The sequence below is a fragment of the Cricetulus griseus genome, chromosome 5, assembly GCF_003668045.3.
Source record: "Cricetulus griseus strain 17A/GY chromosome 5, alternate assembly CriGri-PICRH-1.0, whole genome shotgun sequence".
NCBI lineage: Eukaryota > Metazoa > Chordata > Mammalia > Rodentia > Cricetidae > Cricetulus > Cricetulus griseus.
Window position 1 is genome coordinate 13,279,273 of NC_048598.1, and position 19,503 is coordinate 13,298,775.

The window sequence follows — 19,503 nt, forward strand, 5'->3', positions numbered from 1 at the left end:
CAAACAAGAACCCTTGTTACTGAGTAAGAAGTAGGAATCTTCACTGCCTTTGGCATTTGAGAGGCCGGTGAGCAGTGGCAGAGTGTGGGTGTCTCTTTGTCACTTACTGGTCAGATTATTGGGAGCAAACATCCTCTCTGAACTTTAAGTTCTCTTTAAAACAAGGGGAAATCCCCCTTTATTTCTTAGGTTATAGTATTATATGAAGTGATAATTCGAGAGTTGGGCTGGCAGCTTCAGCAGGGACACACGCAGCTCAACGCTGTGGCTGTGCAGCCTGAGACTTGCCTTGTAAACCTCCAGTCAAGTGCAGCCAGGATCTTGACCTAGGGTGCAAAAAAGAATTTTAGGGATTAATCAGTTTGAAGCACAGTTGGAGTTTATTAAGAAAAAAATCGTTTGATATAGACTTAGAGGGAGAGAGAGACAATATGACTAACTTAAGACAGTAGTTGTGTGACTTTTACTGGAAACACATGAACAAATGTCCATCCATCTCAGATAGGCACCAATGATAAATCAAAGAAATGACTCCACAGAACAGCTTGATGAACCAATGAGTTGACTGGCCTTGCAGGAGCATGACTGAGGAACTCTTTACTGCAGCGTGGGTGACTCCAAGATAGCATCACTGATAAGCATGGGTGACTCAAAGATAGTATCACTGACAAGTCCCATCCTGTCATGAGTGACAGCTCCTCAAAAGGTTCGTCAAAACTGCAGTAACCTCCCTCTTGTATATGCTAGTAGCCCCATCCTAACCCAACCGAAGACCCTGCATAGCTGGGAGCAAGAATAGTGGTGAGTGGTGAAGGTGAGGAACTAGTGGCCTTCCCACTTCTTCTGGGGTGCGCTAAGATCCCCATTATCCTAGGCCTCCCTAGCACTGTGTTCTCCCTGGTCACAAAGGGGCCAGGATTATCTCTGCTCCTGGGTGGTGACAGAATGACTGTGCTGTGCCCAGAGGAAGATGTTACAGTACAACAGTGGTCCATCTCACAGCACAACAGTGGTCCATCTCACAGCACAACAGTGGTCCATCTCACAGCACAACACTGGTCCATCTCATAACACAACAGTGGTCCATCTCACAGTACAACAGTGGTCCATCTCATAACACAACAGTGGTCTATCTCACAGTACAACAGTGGTCCATCTCATAACACAACAGTGGTCCATCTCATAACACAACAGTGGTCCATCTCACAGTACAACAGTGGTCCATCTCATAACACAACAGTGGTCCATCTCATAACACAACACTGGTCCATCTCACAGCACAACAGTGGTCCACCTCACAGTACAACAGTGGTCTATCTCACAGCACAACAGTGGTCCATCTCACAGTACAACAGTGGTCCATCTCACAGCACAACAGTGGTCCATCTCATAACACAACAGTGGTCCATCTCACAGTACAACAGTGGTCCATCTCATAACACAACAGTGGTCTATCTCATAGTACAACAGTGGTCCATCTCACAGTACAACAGTGGTCCATCTCACAGTACAACAGTGGTGCCCATCTGTATGTGAGTGCCATTTCAAGAGATGGTTCTACCTAGTTCCTTTGGTGACTTTTGAAGTCTCCCAGATCAAAGGATTTAGAAGATTAAATATGTCTTAACATACATATTTTTATACAATTTTTTTATTTTCTATTTAGCAACTGAGATTACAACGCAGTTTATGAGGTCCATTGTACACCTGTTTGTTGATAAGCAAGGAGTGTTGGGTGTTTTGGGGTTTTTAAGGTCAACGGAATTCTTACTGTATGTCACAAGGCAGTGGAGACATGTGTTTTGACTCTTAAGCATGGTTCAGTCTTATTTGTGAGGGTTTCTCAAAGGGTTATAGTCCCTTGCAGGTGGTATGAAAATCCTTTGCAAGAGATTTTGCAGATCCTGGGGGTGAGGGGCTCTTTTACCTCAGTGTCCCCTTGTGTTCGCTGTCTCTACTGCAATGTCACAGTCCAGGTTCTCGATGGACTTCCTCTAGACTGTGGGTGCCTGAGCACATGAGCCACAGGAGTGCTGCTGACATGGACACCGCTGGCTGGCTTTAGCCTGGCTTCAGTTTGCATTATGACCTGGGAAAGCTGTGGGATCCCACAGCCATAAGTCCCAGTGGCTCCATGGGGCGTCAGAGAGCCGCAGGTGAGGTGCAGCTGGTGTAAAGAGGACATGGCTGCTCCAGGGTATGGTTGAGCAAAAGTAAAAGTTCTTTTTTTTTTTTTTTTTTAGATGGGAGGGAGAGTACAGCCAGAGGCATCCTGGGAGAGAAAGTAGTAAACTAAACATGGCCTGCTGACTGGACTTGGCCATGAGAGGAGAGAAAGCGAGTGAGCAAGAGGGGAAGACAAAGAGAACCAAGAGAAGGGGAGAGTGAGTGTGAGACCAAGAGAAGGTAAGAAAAGAGAGAGAGAGAGAGAGAGCGAGCACCCACACACTCTCTCATAACAGAAACGGCAGAGTTCTAAGGACAATGAGTAGCTGTAGGGAGGCAAGCCCATGAGCTGCAGACAGATAGTGTAAGGAGGAGTGAGAAGAGCCAGAATGCCAGCCCGCGTGGACTCTGAAATGTTTAATAGGTCCTAGTGGTAGTGAGGGAACCTGGAGACCAACATGGGCCTTGGTAGGCTAATGGGCACCACAGACAGCCACTTGTCCCTTTGGTAGAGGGAAAGAGGCTTCACCTGTTCCTGAGGAATGCTGACTTTTGTGTAACGTTCAGAATTTGGACCTGACACAGCTAAGGTTTGTCTTCTGGCCACCCCCCCCCCACACACACACACCTAAAGCTTAGCTCTCCTGCAGAAAGAGTGACTATGACTGTTTTGAAGGCTGGCTTTTAGGTAGTACCAGAAAAAAGTTCCAGATCCAAGCCCAAACTCCTTGCTGGCAGCCAGGGTTGGTTTCTGAAGTAGAAGTGCAGCTACAGTCCCATGCTGGACCCTGGTGAGAGAGAAGATTTAGAAATATACTGACACCCCTCCCTGAGTCATCAAATGGGCTACCAGACTGCCATCTTGTTTGGGTTTTGTCTTGATTTTCTTTTTCTTTGCTTAAGTAGACTTACATCAAAGACAGGACTTGGGGACAAAGAACTCTCTCTGCCAGGCTCCAAATAAGTGGATTATTTCCTCTCTGACAAATGAGAGGCTCTTTAAAACTCGAATTTTCTTTAGCCAAGACTGGAAATTAAAATTCATCTCTAGAACAGAGAGCAGAGGCAGCCTGGGTTCCCTTGGCCCTTGGAAAGGACAAAAGAGCTTGCTTGTCTCACTGTCAGGTTCAAAGGAAGCTCCACTTCCCCAAATTCTGGAGGTTAGACAAAAGCCAGCATTCCTCAGGAACTGGTGAAACCTGCTCCCCTCTACCAAAGGAGCCATGTCCCTTACCACTGCAGAAGGGACAGGTGGCTGTCTGTGGTGCCTATTAGCACACCAAAGTGCGCAAGCGCGCTGGGCTCCAGGCTCCCTCAGCATCACAAGTGCCAAGTTCTCCTCACCCCCTCCCCCGTGTAAACTCCTCCAGCTCACAGGTTCCCCTCACTCCCGCTCTTCGTCCTCCTTGTAACTCTGCTATTTTGGCTATGTGTACTCTTGGCCGCTTTGACCTCATCTCTCACCCCCCCCCTCCACCACACACATTCTGCTCCTGCTTCTCTCAAGTCTGCTGGCCATGTTCAATCTACCATCTTTCTCTTCTCTGGGCTCTTCCAGATGCCTCTGATTGTTCTCTCCCTCATATCTACAATAGAAACCTTCCCCTTAAGCATTTCATGGGGGAGTCATGTCATCCGTTTACATGCTCCCTGATTTCACCTATGCCTTTGTTTCATGGTTTTCCATGAGTTGTAAGGTGACACTGAGAAACTTAGAGACCCTTCCCCTGTCTGAATTAGAAACAAATCTACTTTCCGTGGGCAGTTTGGTCCTTTGTTGTCGCCATTTTGTTTTTTCGAGACAGGGTTTCTCTGTGTAGCTCTGGCTGTCCAGGAACTTGCTCTGGAGACCAGGCTGGTCTCGAATTCACAGAGATCCAACTGCCTCTGCCTCCCTAGTGCTGGGATTAAAGGCGTTAGGCCACCACCGCCCAGTGTGGGCAGTTTGTTTCTTAAATCTTTTTAAAATATAAGGAAGTCAGACCCCAGGTTTCTGGACCTAAGTGCCTAGGAATGGCAGGGCAGTTTAAAGGAATCAGTTTCCCCTGCCCATTTAGGCTCGTATACTTTCCCCGCTTGCAGCTTGCCTGTCTCTGGCAGCCCCACTGCCCAACCAGCCTGTACCTCTGAGAAAACAGAACCACCCAGAAAATGGAAGCCCCCAGCCCCAGTGAGGAAGGTGACTGCTGTCTTCCCACGGTGCACCCCACAGTGGGAGGCCTCCCAGTCCCTGCCAGCCCCTGTCCTCTGAGAGCATGTACTCCAGGGGAGATGATGCCCTGTTGGGGTGGGGCGTCTTAACATCAGAGATGACCTTGGGATTTTTTTTTTTCTTTCTGGTACTGAGAATTGAACCCAGAACCTCACAAATGCTAGACAAGTGCTCTACCACTGGCCACACCCAGCTCCCTTGGCACAAGCTTTAACTCCTAACTTGTAGGCATTGGGGACTTTAGATTCTCTCTCTCTCTCTCTCTCTCTCTCTCTCTCTCTCTCTCAGATTTATTTATTTATTATGTATACAGTGTTCTGCCTGCATGTATGTCTGCAGGCCAGAGAGAGCACCAGATCTCATTATAGATGGTTGTGAGTCACCATGTGGTTGCTGGGAATTGAACGCAGGACCTCTGGAAGAGCAGTCTGTGCTCTTAACCTCTGCGCCATCTCTCAGCCCCTTGAATCTCATTTTGCAACCTAGACATTGCTATAAGCAAATGCAACACTCTTCCAGCCCAAAATGAAGCGAGCCAGAGATCAGGGCTGGAAGGCTGGCCAGGCCTCAGGAAGCTCTGCAGGAAGTTCACCCTGCACCCAAGCAGCCAGGACAGTGGACTGGATTGCGCAGAAGGTCCAGGCTCCAGGCAATCCTGTTGCATGCTAGTGAGGAAGCGTCCAGACCATGAGGTTACAATCACTGTGGAAGAGCTGGGTGGGGTGTGATGGGAAGGAAGGCATTGGCGTGCTGGATGGTCTAATGCCTCCCCACCACGGGCCTCTGCCCTCCCCGCATGAGTTAACCTTCTCCACGAAAGCCGGTGAGGCTGTTCCTCTGGATGGTTTAAAGCACTGGAAAATGTGACAGCCCCTGTTTTAGTTGGCAGAGCTGGAGATGGAAGACAGCTCTGGTGAGACTCCCAGGCTTTAGCACTTTCACCTGACAATGCCCTTACCTTTTTTTTTTTTTTTTCTTTTCAAGACAGGGTTTCTGTGTGTAGCTTTGGAGCCTGTCCTGGAACTAGCTCTTGTAGACCAAGCTGGTCTCGAACTCACAGAGATCCACCTGCCTCTGCCTCCCAAGTGCTGGGATTAAAGCATACACCACCACTGCCCAGCTGCCCTTACGTTCTTAAAGGACTTCAAAAGCTGTGTGGCAGCATTGGAGAAATAAGTGAAAACAGAGCTGGGCTACAGCTTAGTGATAGAGTCTGTGCCTATGTGAGTGAGGCCCTGGGGTCCACCCCAGCACTGGGAAAAATTGTTATTGTTGTTGTTGTGTTTTTTGTTTTTATGAGATAGGTTTTCTCTGTGTAGCCCTGGCTTTTCTGGAACACTCCCTCTGTAGTCCAGGCTGGCCTCAAGAACTCAGAGATCCATCTGCCTCTGCCTGCTGAGTGCTGGAATTAAAGATGTGTGCCTGGCTTAAAATTTTTTTTAATGGAGTATGTTTGTTTGAGAAGCCATAAAATAGAGTCAAGGCCATAGTTAATGAGATCTCAGAAACAAAGGTTAATGGAACCTTTGCCTGAGACTAGATAAATTAATAATCCCTAATTAATTAACAAGTTCGTTTGTCCAGCCTCCTCAGGTTTAAAGCTTATAAACATAGGCTGAACCAATAAACTTACGTGGCTTTTCCACACTGGAAATATCCACCCCCTCTCTAAAGGCATTCAGGGCTACCCACCCACATGGGTGCTCCCAGCCTCCCTCGCCAGCTCCTCCGTGGTCAGACTGAGGGCTGGGCAAACACAGTCCCTGTCCTTAGGGCACAAGGGCAGCACTGAGGTCTGGCCTCCAGCCTGGCTGGCCCTGGGCCCTGGTGTGCTTCAGCCGAGAGTACTTTCAGATCATGAATTTTCCAGCCATCTCTGCTGAACCCAACGCTGTTCCCTTCTTTCTTTCTCTTGTGTTGCCTTCAAAAACATTCCAACCTTCTCCTGCTGTTGTCTCTGGTTTGTTTCCCTGAGTTCAGCTCCCAGATTGTGCTCCGAGAGAAACAAGACTTTAGGCTCCATATAGCACTTGCACCATAGCCGAGCCACCAAAACACAGCGACAGTGGCACTGAGGGAGAAGAGCCTGCCACGCACCATCTGCATGGTCTGAGGAGGCCTCTGTTTGTCGATCATTTCACCCCTCCCTTGTATGGCAGGCTGACTGGAATGCAGGAGGGACCAAATGCTTCCCTTTGTCTCCTCAGGGAGGGAGATAGGATTGCAGGGCTAGTCAGTCATGAGGAAGCCACACCTCACTCTCCCTCTGGCCTGACATCTGAGGAGAGCAGGTGCATAGTTTCCCCACATCTCCTCAGCCCCCACAATTCCCAAGCCAAAGTGTGGAGGCCCCAGGAGAAGCTTCCAGGAGCCCAATTGACCACCAGGAAATCTCTCTGAGGGAGCATTCCTTATGCACGCCCCTTCCAGGTCAAACCCAGGGCCTGCAGCCAACACTGGCAGGGCTATGTACTTTGTTGGTTGGCCTTAGCTGTGGAAAACCCCCGAGTACCCAGGCCTATAATCTACCTTGCAAAGACCAGACATGCTGAGTCACTATTAGCTGGCCCTTGAGCGTGATTTTAGGGATCATGCCTGACTGACACCAAAGCTACTCTCTAGTCTTTCTCCACACTTTGACTAATCCTCAATCCTTCAACCCTCCAGACCAGACTGAGAAATAAACTGCATGCTGTTGCTTAAGGAGAATTTTTAATCCTTTTCATTCAAAACATCTGTTGTCTACGTTAGGCAGAGAACTTTTAATTTCTTCCAGTCCCTGTTGAATAATCTGATAAGTGCCAGAGTTTGAGAGTTCGAAAGGGAACTGAAGACGTTTGCTAACAGTGAGGGGCACACTGTTAGCCACTGTATGAGAGCTAAGCACCAACAGAAGTGAAAGAGACGGCAGTAAGCAGTCCCCTCAGAGCCCTGGGACAGCAGAGACTGCTGAGCACAGGCGCTGAACAAAAATGATTGGCGTATGGCTCAGGGGCTGGCAACAGGGGGAGGTGGCTCATCAGACCACACAGGCCTTGAAGGCCCCATTAACCGACTTTGCTATCTTGGAGTCATGGGAAGTTCCTTGAGGAGAGGCTGTGTGTGTGTGTGTGTGTGTGTGTGTGTGTGTATGTGAGAGAGAGAGAGAGAGAGACGGAGACAGAGAGAGAGACAGAGAGAGAGACAGAGAGAGAGAGGTGGGGTAGGGGAGGGTCAGTCAGGGGCCTTGCAGCAGTCCTGGGGAGACCCTGCTGGTGCCTGGGCTGAGTGTGATGGCAGAGATAGACTTGATAGTTAGGCTCTGCAAGACAAGTGGTGGATGTACAGATAAGTCAATGGAATAAGGAAGTGTGGCCAGGGAATCTGTGTTTTGGAACCTGACAATGGCCGGTGGGTAGTGGCATGTGAATGGAAACCCCAGAAGAAGACAAAGCTCAGGGGACATGGGGACAGTTCAGTGCCACATGCGTTGGAGATTGGGAGACATCTGAGAAGGCGAGCTGGCAGGCAGGGATAAAGACGCGACCCACAGAAGTCTAGAATAAATACACGTCTCGGTCATCTACCCAGAGGCGCCAGTGGGGACACATGCATGTAAACGATGCCCTCTCCACACCAGTTCTCCCGTGGCCTCTTCCCATCTCCTTACCCCATCTTTACCCTACCCCCACCTTGCCAGCTTTGTCTACATGGTTTCCATTTTCACTAGGCTGCTGGCCATCAGATTGGTGCACCTAGGTTTCCAAACAGAAGGAAGCTGCACAGCAGTGCCCCAGTCACCTTGTCACACCTGCTTGAGTGTGTTGTACAAGCCTCTGGTGCCATGAAGCCTCCTGACACTGCTGAAATAGATTCGCAGATAAAGGTGTTCATGGTTTAAAAATGTAAAATTAAGTTTTACATTTAATAGAGTAGATAACTGGTGCATTTGTTTAAAAAATGTTTGAATGGTAGAAAAGTTAGTAAGTACAGTGTTTAATCTGTGGCGCTGAGTGTGGAACGCAGCATATATGATGGACAAGCACTCTGCCACCAAGGTGAGATGCATGCCAGCACCTAACGTTAAAATATGCATGACCTTAATTCTCATGAGGACTCGCTTCCTCGCCAAATTCCCAATAACTGACCCTGTCCTCCAGTTACTATGTTGTTCTTCTTCAATCTTATGCATCTGAGTGTTTTGCCTGCATGTGCATCTGTGAACCTTGTGTGTGCAATGCCGGCAGATGCCAGGTCCCCTGGAACTAGAGTTACAGGTGGGCATGAGTGCTGGGAATGGATCCCCATCATCTGAAAGAAAAGCTGAACCCCCTCCCCAACCCCTCAGCTACGATGTTGTAGCTCATGTATCCAGCTGTGGTTTTGCTGCTGTTACTGTTTTTTTTTTTTTAATGCATCTTCTGCCTGTAGGTGGTGGCACATATCTTTAATCCCAGCACTAGGGAGGCAGAGGCACCTGGATCATTGAGTTCAAGGCCAGCCTAATCTACAAAGTGAGTTCTAGGATAGCCAGGGCTGTTTCGAAGAGAAATCCTGTCTTGAAAAAACCAAAACCAACCTACCAAACAAGCAAAAAACATCTTCTTTACTAGACAAGTAATCATCTCTTAGGGAGAATACCATGACTCCAAGAAAAAAATACAGTTTCTTTTGGTTTTTGTAGCACTAAGTATCACACACACACACACACACACACACACACACACACACACACACACACACACACACACACACACCACTCTATTCTTGGGCTTTTTGAAGGACAATACTTTCCAAGACACCCCACCACATGAATGCCTTAAGCCAAAGGCAGTTCTGGAACCTGTGGTGTCCCACACATTACCTCCTTGCTCATGATAAAGCAGAACTTATAATGAGGCCCAATGAGAGGCTGACAATGCCTAACAACTCAATTGTACATTGACCACACTGTTCTGTGGAACATTCCAGCACCACCTCAGCCAAGCTTTGGGGCCATCACTAAGTGAAATGGGGTTACTTGAACAGTCTCTGTGATAACTGTGGGTGCTCCTATGTAACTAATGGACACCTAGTGTATACGTCATGGATACATTGAATGAAAGAACAATTTACAACGTGGGTGGAATGGAACAGAACAGAGGGAGATGTCACCACTTAAGATCACAGCTTTTGGGTTTTGTTGTTTGCTTGGGATCTTTGGGGGAAGGAAGGAATGAGAAGAGGTAAAAGGACAGCTTTCCAGAAACTTAGGCCATTAGGTTTAGCAGCAAATGCCTTGACTCACGGAACTGTCTTGCCAGCCCAGCACACAGTTTTAAACTAAAAATTACTTCTAAAATTTCTGTCTGCATTTTCAGGCTGCAGTCAGCCATGGCAAACAAAACCCTGCATAAGGGGTGACAATGGGGCAAGGCTGACATGAGTCATCGTAATGCCCTTTTGCCTGGATTCTGTTTTTTAGATGGAGCTCCAGGTCACTGTCACTGTCACTGTGGTTCTATTTGCTGTCTGAAGTCCAGAGTCACAATTGCCCTGCACACACAGTAGACCAGCTGAGTCATTGGGGCGGTGCAAGTGTAAAAAAGCAGGGCGGGCAGGGACTCACACTCAGCTACCTTCACCTGTCCCACGGCTCTGGGTGCTGTAACCACAGAGCAGTCAAAGCACCTGCACTGAGCCCTGGTGGACAGCAGAGGACACTGGAATAATTTTGCCCAGAAAAGGAAAAGGCAGGCACTTCTGTCCCTAAAAAAAGCAACGGAGGAGCCTTTGGCCTTTCGCTGCTGCAGTCAAGTAGGGGGTCTGATTGTCAAATTCTCTGGCCCCCTTTCCTGCTGACTCGCAGCTCTTCTGATGATGTCATACAAAATTGGTCTTCTCTCAGTGGTTCCGGGCCAGCAGGTGACAGTATGCCACCTTCTCAAAGAGGAGGACTCTTTGGTCTGGACAGAGAGTCTCTGGAAATGAGGGAGGAAAAAAGATCATGCAAATTCCCTGTCTGAATTCAGAGGGACTCTACTTCAGCCATCTCTAATCTGCTTTAATTTAAGCAGTTCCTACTATCTGACTGATCAGTGGTCTGGGGACAAGGGCTGAGGGAGCCTTGTTCTGGAAATGGAATGATGGAATGCACACGGAGAGAGAAAGAGAGAGAGAGAGAGAGAGAGAGAGAGAGAGAGAGAGAGAGATGCACAAATACACACAGAAATACATATACACAAAGCCTCCTCACACTAAAATGGACAAAGCTTGCTCGCTGGCACCCAGGAGCTCAGGAAGCATTCTCACAGAGACTTGGAGCCACACAGATCTTTACAGTCCAAAGAGGGAGATAGGTGGGAGTTGGAGTCTGTATACACGGGGCGTGCTTTCCATGGATGACTGTACTGGGATCTCAGCATCCCGGTGACTCTGGCTGTAGAGGCTAGGTTGCCTCTCTTGAGATCTCTGGCAGTATCTGATGTGGGGTGACAGGGAGGAATGGCCATGGAGGAGGCTATATCTGTGTGGCACCGGTTCCTGGTGATGGGTGAATGTGAAGGGAGAAAGAGCAGTGACTCTGAGACTGACGGTAGCACTGGGGAGATCAGGAGGGTCCCTGCCAGACAAGAGCAGTTTGTTTCCGTATAGATTCCCTCCCCATCAGGGAGCAGATGCCCCTACATCAGCCATTTCTCTGTGGAAGCCCCAAGGCTGGCCCTCATGTGGCTTGGTGTCTCTGGAAATGGCACCTGGTGTTCCAGATCTCAGCTTAAAGGGGTGGCTTTCAGCAGAAATAAACCTGGGGCCTCAACAAACACAGATGGAGACCTGACCATTTGATATTAGCAGATGGAGTGCGCAGGTGTTTTTCTAAAGGGCTTTTCCTGCCTTGGGTTTGCACTCTGATTCCGTCGACCGTCCAGTGAAACCACCTCTACCTTTGCTCCAAGGATAGGCTCATGTTCGTGCCAAGCTGGGCATTGCCCTAGGGTGATGGAAGCTGAGAGGCCAGGCCACAATGCTGGGCTGGGACCTTTCTGTATTGGTTTGCAAATTGCAAATAGCAAATAGCAAGTTCTTCTTTCTTCCTCCTAAGAGAAAAAGACAAAGGACTCAGACTCATGGTTGTGCAAGTACAGCGTGGATTTTCTGAAATGCAATAGTGTATGCTCACAGAAACCGGAGACGTAGTTACCAAGGGCCCAGGATGGTTTGGGGACTAGAGAAGTGACAGGCTCAGGGTGTAAGATTTCTCTTTGTTGGGATGACAATATCCTAACATCAACTGTGCAGATGCTTACACATGTCCATGAGTGCACTGCAAACAATGGGATGGTACACGTGAAATGGGCACACGGTAGGACATGACCATCCTATTTCAACAGAACTATTGAAAATACACAGAGATGACATGTGTAACCAAAGGTGGGCTTCCTAACACTGCGCCCCCCTTTCAGCTGTGTGCAGTGTCCCAGGAACCCTGGCCTCTCACTTTCCTTGGTGCCCCATAAAGAACCCTCCTCCCGGCCGGGCGGTGGTGGCACACGTCTTTAATCCCAGCACTCAGGAGGCAGAGAGAGGTGGATCTCTGTGAGTTCAAGACCAGCCTGGTCTACAAGAGCTAGTTCCAGACAGCCTCCAAAGCCACAGAGAAACCCTGTCTAAAAAAAAAAAAAAAAGAAGAAGAAGCCCTGGCTGGAGAGATGGCTCAGAGGTTAAGGGCACTGACTGCTCTTCCAGAGGTCCTGAGTTCAATTCCCAGCAACCACATGGTGGCTCACAACCATCTGTTATGAGATCTGGTGCCCTCTTCTGGTGCGCAGATAGACATGGAAGCAGAATGTTGTATCCATAATAAATAAATAAGAAAGAACTTCCTCCCAGGACACCAGCCCCTCTTTTCACACATCAGGGTGCAGAGAGAGCCCGCTGAGTAGCCTTGGGAGCAGGAGGCCCCTCAGAAGCCCCGGGCCTCCAAATGCAGCCTCCACCCAGCACCATGCTGAAGCTGCCGTATACATTTCCCAGGGAGGTGGGAAGTTCTCATTACTCACTGGAGTTACGAGTTAAGTTTGTCTCTCTAACATTTTACAGGTTTCTGTATCATTTGTCTCCAGCATTGCTGGCTTAAATAAGAAAATTACCAACCAGACATGATGAGCCATACTGGTAATCCTGGGTATTAGGAAGCCTGAGGCAAGAGATTGGCTGTGGTTCATGGGCAACCTAGATACTGTAGCCAAACTCCATCTCAAACATCATTGAAACCAAGCAAGAACCAGAGTTTCTCCAAATATTACAACTAATTTAGGGACAGAAGAGCAAGGCAATGAGAATACAAAGGTAAGGGCTGCAGAGATGGCTCAGCCGTTAAGACTAGGCTCACAGCCAAAAATATAAGAGAATACACAGGTCATAGTCAATTGGGCCCACAATAGAAAAGATTGAAACAAAGCAAGTTTTTTAAAGGCAAAAATAAGGAGTGTGGGCCTGGCAGTGTAACACAACAGTGATTGAGCTCTTGCCTATTATACCTGAGACTGAGGATTATGTACCCAGTGACCAAAATAATAATAATAATAATAATAATAATAATAATAATAATAATAACAATAACAGATAAGTTAAAAGTTGCCCAGCATCAGTTACTTTGAAACAGTAACCTTGGCCACTGTGACTAATAAGGAAAGTGGCTTCAGAATGAATCAGAAGACATTGGCTAAATTGTTGAAAGACATTGGCTAAATTGTTGTCCTTGCAGAAATGCTTCTGTGTGGGGCTGTGGTGACCACTGTGTGAGCTTAGGCTATAGCAGAGTCCTTTTCCACAGCTAATATCGGTCATGTAGAAGAATTATTTTCTCATAAGCATTTCTTGTGGGGATGACACAAGAAACCCCATTTTCATTCTGGCAATATCCACTTCTCATTGGACAAATGTGAACAAGGCCAGGAGTGTGTCATACATTAGTTATTTATAGGTTGTTGCAACAAAATATCTGATGAGAAGCAACTTATGCTTGGGCTGTGCTTGAGGGTAGAGTCAATCATGGTAGGCAGACATGGTGGCAGGAGGAGGTCACTGGTCACATTGTGTCACAGTCAGGGAGCCCAGAGAGTCGGTGCTGGTGCTCTGTTCACTTCCTGCTTTTGTTCAGGCTGGGGCTCTAGCGTGTGGAATGGTACCAACCTCATTTAGCGTAGGGTAGGTCTTCCCACCTCAGCCCAGCTTTTCTGGAAACACTCTCGCAGGCACACCCGGAGGCTCGTCTCCTAGTGTTGGGACAATCTGACAGTCGAGATTAACATCGCTTTTGGGGATGTGCTGGGGGGAGCCTTTTTGGTACCTAGAGTCATGGCAGGCACCAGGCACCAGGCGCCAGGTTCTGGCCAGGTTGCTCCTCTTGCTGATGTGTCTTCTTCATCTCCCAGGAGTCATGTGGCTGGAACTTCTCCTGGCCTCAGTGCTGGGCCTTGTCATCTACTGGTTTGTCTCCCGGGACAAGGAGGAAACCTTACCACTTGAAGATGGCTGGTGGGGCCCAGGGTCGAAGCCCTCAGCCAGAGAAGATGAGAGCATCCGACCTTTCAAGGTGGAAACATCAGATGAGGAGATCAAGGTGAGACGCCCTTTTGTAGGCAGGAGCAAAAACCGGCAGGCATCCCTGCTGGGGTTTCTCTCTGATGTGGGTAAGAGTGTGGGTGGAAAGGAACTTGGGGTTCTTTAGTGACCCTTAATCTGCCCAGCCTTCATCCTCAAGGGGGGCGGGCATGAGTTTCTTTGTACACAACAGTCACAGGAGGCTGTGGTTTCCTTGGACCAGAGTCAGGACATGGTTGAAGACGGAGCTTTGGGAATGGACTCTGGAGGTTTTTTTGTTTTGGTTTGGTTGTTTTGTTTTTGTTTTTTTTGTTTTGTTTTGTTTTGTTTTGTTTTGTTTTGGTTTTTTGGTTTTTTTGTTTGTTTGTTTGTTTGTTTTGTTTTGTTTTGTTTTTTTTCGAGACAGGGTTTCTCTGTGTGGCTTTGGAGCCTGTCCTGGCACTCGCTCTGGAGACCAGGCTGGCCTCAAACTCACAAGAGATCCGCCTGCCTCTTCCTCCTGAGTGCTGGGATTAAAGGCGTGCGCCACCAACACCCAGCCCTGTCTGGAGGTTTTATCTGTTCACTCTTCTCTCTGACCTGAGGGCAGGTGCATTTTGTTCCTAAAAGGTGTTTCTTCCTCACTAACCCCATCTCTCCAGCTACTATTCCTCCCCCACACCAGGCCCAGGAGGGCTGCCAGTGGAACCACCATGTGCATCCGAGACCAAAGAAAGCTTCCACTGCCCTGCCCCACCCCACTAGTGGGTGATGCAGAGTGTAAGGGAGAAAGCTAGCAGATGCCCCTGGTGGATGGGGAAGTCACAACTGCAGGGGGAAGTAGTGCTCAGGACTATACAGTCACATGGAGACCACAGGGGCAGCCTGGGGTGGGCTCCTACTGTGTTGGCCACTTCTGGGCTTTTCGTATCCTTCCACCAAGCCTGCCCATTGTCACTTGTACCGGCTCTCAGAGGTGAGCCCTGGAGCTGAGAATGGTACCGCAGTGGGTACCATTGCACACAGACTTGGAGGCAGAAAGGAGGGGCCAGTGGGTAGGGGGAGGGGAAAAGAAAGTCTTCTGGAGGAGCCAGACTCAAGTAGGGTCACAAGAGGGCAGACCACACCCAGCCCATCCTTCCCTTCACCTTGTGGTCCTTAAGCAGCTGCTGTGACAGGTGCTTTGCAGTGAATTTGGAGAACAGAGATCACCCCCCACCCCACCCCCCTACCCTACCCCACCCCACACAGCTCAGCATTTAGCATCCATCCACGAAAAGAGAGTACATCCAAAGATACAGTGACCCACACACCAGGAGGGATTAATGTCATCAGGCACTAGCAAAAGGTCACAGAAGTTCCCAGGAGGAAGGGATTGAGACCAGGTACTGGAACTGAAGCCCAGAGCAAGCAGCTGAGGTTCCTTGCTGCTGAGAGCTGAAGCTGAGCCCTAAGGGTTATCCTGGATGGAGGAGTCTAACGTTTCCAAACCTGTTTGGGGAGCCCAAGAGACATGACAACCCCTGGGAATAATGCCACCTGAGCCACTCCATGAGGTAACAGGCACGCCCCTCAGCTGGAATGCTGAACTTTTAAAGGGATCCACCTATTTGGAACCTGTGTCCTGAGCTGTCCTTTTTATCTGAATTAGGATCATTCGACCGCAAACCCTGGCTCAAGGCCAACAACTTGTTTTCTAATTGCCCCATGTCTTTAAAGGGGCATGGAAAAAAACAAACAAAAAAAATAATTGAAGTCATGAAATGATTGTATGGCATTTGAGTTTCAGTCCTATGTATAAGCTTGACTGGAGCATGGCTTCATTGCTCCTGCAGGGGTCATCCGTGGCCACAGCCTCACTGCTCATGCAGAGAAAGGGTAGTGAGCTTGCATCTTGCCTAAAAACTTGCTATGTGACTCTTCACAAGGTTTTCCATTTCCAGACCTATACCCAGGTTTGGTGTATTAAGAGTGAGCATTTGTCACACTCCTAAGAAATGAAAAGATGACCGGAATGGAGCTAAAAGGGAGAATACCTCATGGGTGACCTGTGCAAAGCCTTCTGTCCCCTCCTTGGGCCTCCCAATTCCACCAAAACAAAGATAGATAAAGGCAATCTGGAGTCCACAGGGGAACCCACAGCCTCTCAGGGCTCCAGTGACGACACACACGGCCCTGTGTGGCCCCTCCATGGAGTCCATCTGCGGCTGCAGGGTTCACTCTGAGTTGTGGACACAAGCTCTCTCTGGCCTCTGCCCACCCACCCCCGATTCTCCTCTGCAGGACTTACACCACAGGATCGATGGGTTCCGGGCATCCCCGCCTTTGGAGGGCAGCCGCTTCCACTATGGCTTCAACTCCAGCTACCTGAAGAAAGTGGTGTCCTACTGGAGGAACGAGTTTGACTGGAGGAAGCAGGTGGAGACCCTCAACCAGTACCCTCACTTCAAGACCAAGATTGAAGGTGAGTTCCCAGACCACCAGCCTGGCATAGGGGTGTGTGAGTCACAGGAGCAGCCTTCCTGTGTGACGTGAGTGACCCCGAGTCAGCTGTGCTGTAGCATCCCGGGATCAGTGGAAGGTCACCGAGATGTTGTGGTTCACCGTCTTGCCAGGATGTACAAATAATGCCAAGAGTCAGCAAACCATCAGTGTGTGTAACTGGACACCAGAGCAGAACAATGATTTTGCAACCAGAGACCTGCAAAGTCCAGTTAGCAATATAGAAGTCCTTGAGCAGTGTCTATACAGGAAGCCTGGGGTCTGGCCATGGCCTGAATCAGCTCAGTCCCTGTTGGAGTTTTGGGCTGGGCAATTCTATGGTGTGCTCAGCAGTCAACCTATGATAAACTGCCCTGTCCAAGTGTAGCCATCAACTTCATGGCCAAGCCCCCCCCCCCCCACACACACACTATCACTCAGACTAGCCATAAAGACACAAATTTAACTCTTATTTCCAGAGGGGGGCCCCAGGATCATTTTGTCTGAATTAGTAGATCCTTAATAGAAAACAAAATTTTGACAACACTTGATTAAGCAGAGAATCTTTAGCAAAATTAAACCGTGGTGTTGATTTTTAACCCGTTTATTTTTATTGTGGTAGCATACATGTAATATAAAACTCACTGGCCTTGGTGATCTTTAAGCGCACAGGTCAGTGGCTCGGTGGCAGGAGTGTGCTGTTCCATGGCATGAAGAGGATCCATTGTTAGGCAGGGTGTTTCCAGAAGTTTGCCACCATCCCAAACTGAAACTCTGCCCCTGTCACACCCCAGCCCACACTGCTCGCTCTACCCCAGCCCTCACAGCCCACCTTCCTGTCTCTGTGAATTCATCTACTCTAAATCACTCGTGCAAGTTGTTTTCCCATTTGTGCCTGGCTTCTTATTCTGTCTTCATCTCCTCTGCAGCATGTCAGAATTTTGTGGTTGCAGGTACTGAGGGTGGAGCCAGTGACTGCAGCATGCGAGGCCAGAACGCCACTGCTCATCCCTGTACCCTGCCCTCTTCCTACTGTTCAAGCTTGAATATTATCCCATAGCACGAATGAAACATCTTCTTTATCCACTCACCCACCCAAGGACACCTTGGGCTGTTGTGAATAACACTGAACACTCACTCACCTCTTGAAGACCCTGCGTATGGACAGCCAGCCACAGTGTTGCATGCCTGTAATCCAGCACTTAAGAGGTGCAGGCATGACTGCCCTGCTTCTCTCCAGACCCAGCACTACCTTCCTGCACTCACTTTGGATTCAAAGACTGTTGTCCTATAGGAGACCCAACCAAAGCCTTTTCTTTCACAAAGGAAATGGACCCATTAGGTCGCCTCAACACTACAGGGTTTTAACAATGTCTTCGGGCTGGAATCTGGCCCAGTGATAGTATGTGCAAGGCAGTGGGCCCTGTGTCTAATACTAATAAGAATTAATAATGATAATAATAACTTTAAATTTTTATGATGTAACTGTTACAAGGGACTCACAGATAAAGGCCAGTATTGCTGTCTGTGCGTGCCCATCTCGGATCTGAATTCTGCCATCCTTACATGAGAAGAGCCTGTGTGAATGTGTATTTCCTTTTTCTAATTTTATAGTCACATGATGCGATACTAAAGTTTGAGTTAAAAATAACCTCATACCATCCTGTTTAGTCAAAAATCATAAAAAAAAAAAAAATGGGCTGGAGAGATGGCTCAGCTGTTAAGAGCACTGACTGTTCTTCCAGAGGTCCTGAGTTCAGTTCCCAGCAACCACATGGTGGCTCACAGCCACTTTGAATGAGCTCTGGTGTCCTCTGCTGGCATGCAGGCAGAAGACATAATAAATAAATAAAATCTTTAAAAAATCATAAAAAATATCCATTAAAATAAGCTTGAAGATGGCATTAAGTTTAGCAATAGAGAAGGACACTGGGAGATACTGCTGAGTGGGAAATACCATGTTCCAAAATAGAATGAGCATGGCTTGTTGGTTTTGTTAAAAGGAAGATATGTTCTAGAAGTGTTGTCTTGGAAATGTGAGCTAATGGAAGCCTAAGAAGTCAGGCCCTGGGAAAGAGCCTAAAAATGAGGTCAGATTAAAGCCAAGAAACCCTGAGTTGCACAGCCCCAAATGTGTGGCCCAATGCCATACAGCTTTAAGAGGGAGAAAATGAAGCTGGTGTGGTTGTCTATCATCCTAGCCCTTGGAATCAAAAGTTGAGGCTCAACCTGGAACAGTGGTAACAGGTTACTGTTAGACCCCCGGAAAACTCAGGTATCCGGGGTCCCAGGCCACGACTGCGGTCACCCCAATCACCAGGCAGATTCGAGAACTTGCTGCAAACTGCACGAGGCTTTATTGTAATTTAACGAGCTAACCCCATGTTAGCTCGGGTCTTTCACCCACCCGCCATGGCGAATGGCTAGAAAAGACAGTTCGAACCCGCTGCGTACAGATCTTTATAGGGCAGTGTAAGGGGAGTGTCTAGGGGTATGCACAGGTTCACTATTGGTGTGCCTCCAGGCTTGGAGGGTTTGCCCTGTGTTGATTGGTCAACTGGTTGTTATGCTATGTGCGTCATTGCTGTGTGCTTGTCCATAAAGCACACCCAGAGTCGTAAAGCATAGCGCCACCAGCTAACTTCTGATTGGTTCCTTTTCACAACGCAGGCATCTGACCTCTAAGTGACCAAGGCAAGTTTATGGCAAGCACGTGTTCGGCTGTTATGGCTGCCGAAAGGGGAGCTGGTCCCTTCAGTTACAAAAGTGAAAAAATGCTGCAGTGTGACACCACAGACTAACAAACCTTAAGGATATTTATAATATTGTCCTGGGTGGCAGATGTCATTCACAAAAGAGCAGATTCTTCAGGGTTCCACCTGAATGCGGCATCTCAAACAGAAACTCACAGAAATGGACTAACTGGCCTGGGGAGACGCTAAGAATGTGTGGACTGCTGTGTAATGGCGAATGAGTAAATTCTAGGGACTGCCTGTGTTTTACAGCCATACTGACAGTGCTGAGGGCCAGGGGTGTGGCTCAATGGCGGCCATTTGCCTAGAATATGTAGGGCCTGGGATCAAACCCAAGAACCACAAAGT

The 19,503-nt window shown here is 48.4% G+C and overlaps 1 protein-coding gene across 3 annotated transcripts in view; it reads left to right on the forward strand.

Annotated features, from left to right (window-relative positions):
- LOC100758590 (epoxide hydrolase 1) overlaps positions 1–19,503 on the forward strand; it is a 30,056-nt gene that overhangs the window by 2,415 nt on the left and 8,138 nt on the right. The window contains exons 1-4 of one of the 3 annotated variants that reach the window (XM_035445176.1): positions 2,026–2,156; positions 2,244–2,406; positions 13,774–13,961; positions 16,205–16,385. In XM_035445176.1, coding sequence (XP_035301067.1) covers positions 13,779–13,961; positions 16,205–16,385 — 364 coding nt within the window. In that variant the 5' untranslated portion in view covers positions 2,026–2,156; positions 2,244–2,406; positions 13,774–13,778. Of the gene's footprint in view, positions 1–2,025; positions 2,157–2,243; positions 2,407–13,773; positions 13,962–16,204; positions 16,386–19,503 lie in introns of those variants that run through there. The other 2 variants (XM_027418822.2, XM_027418821.2) reach the window with 2 other exon arrangements.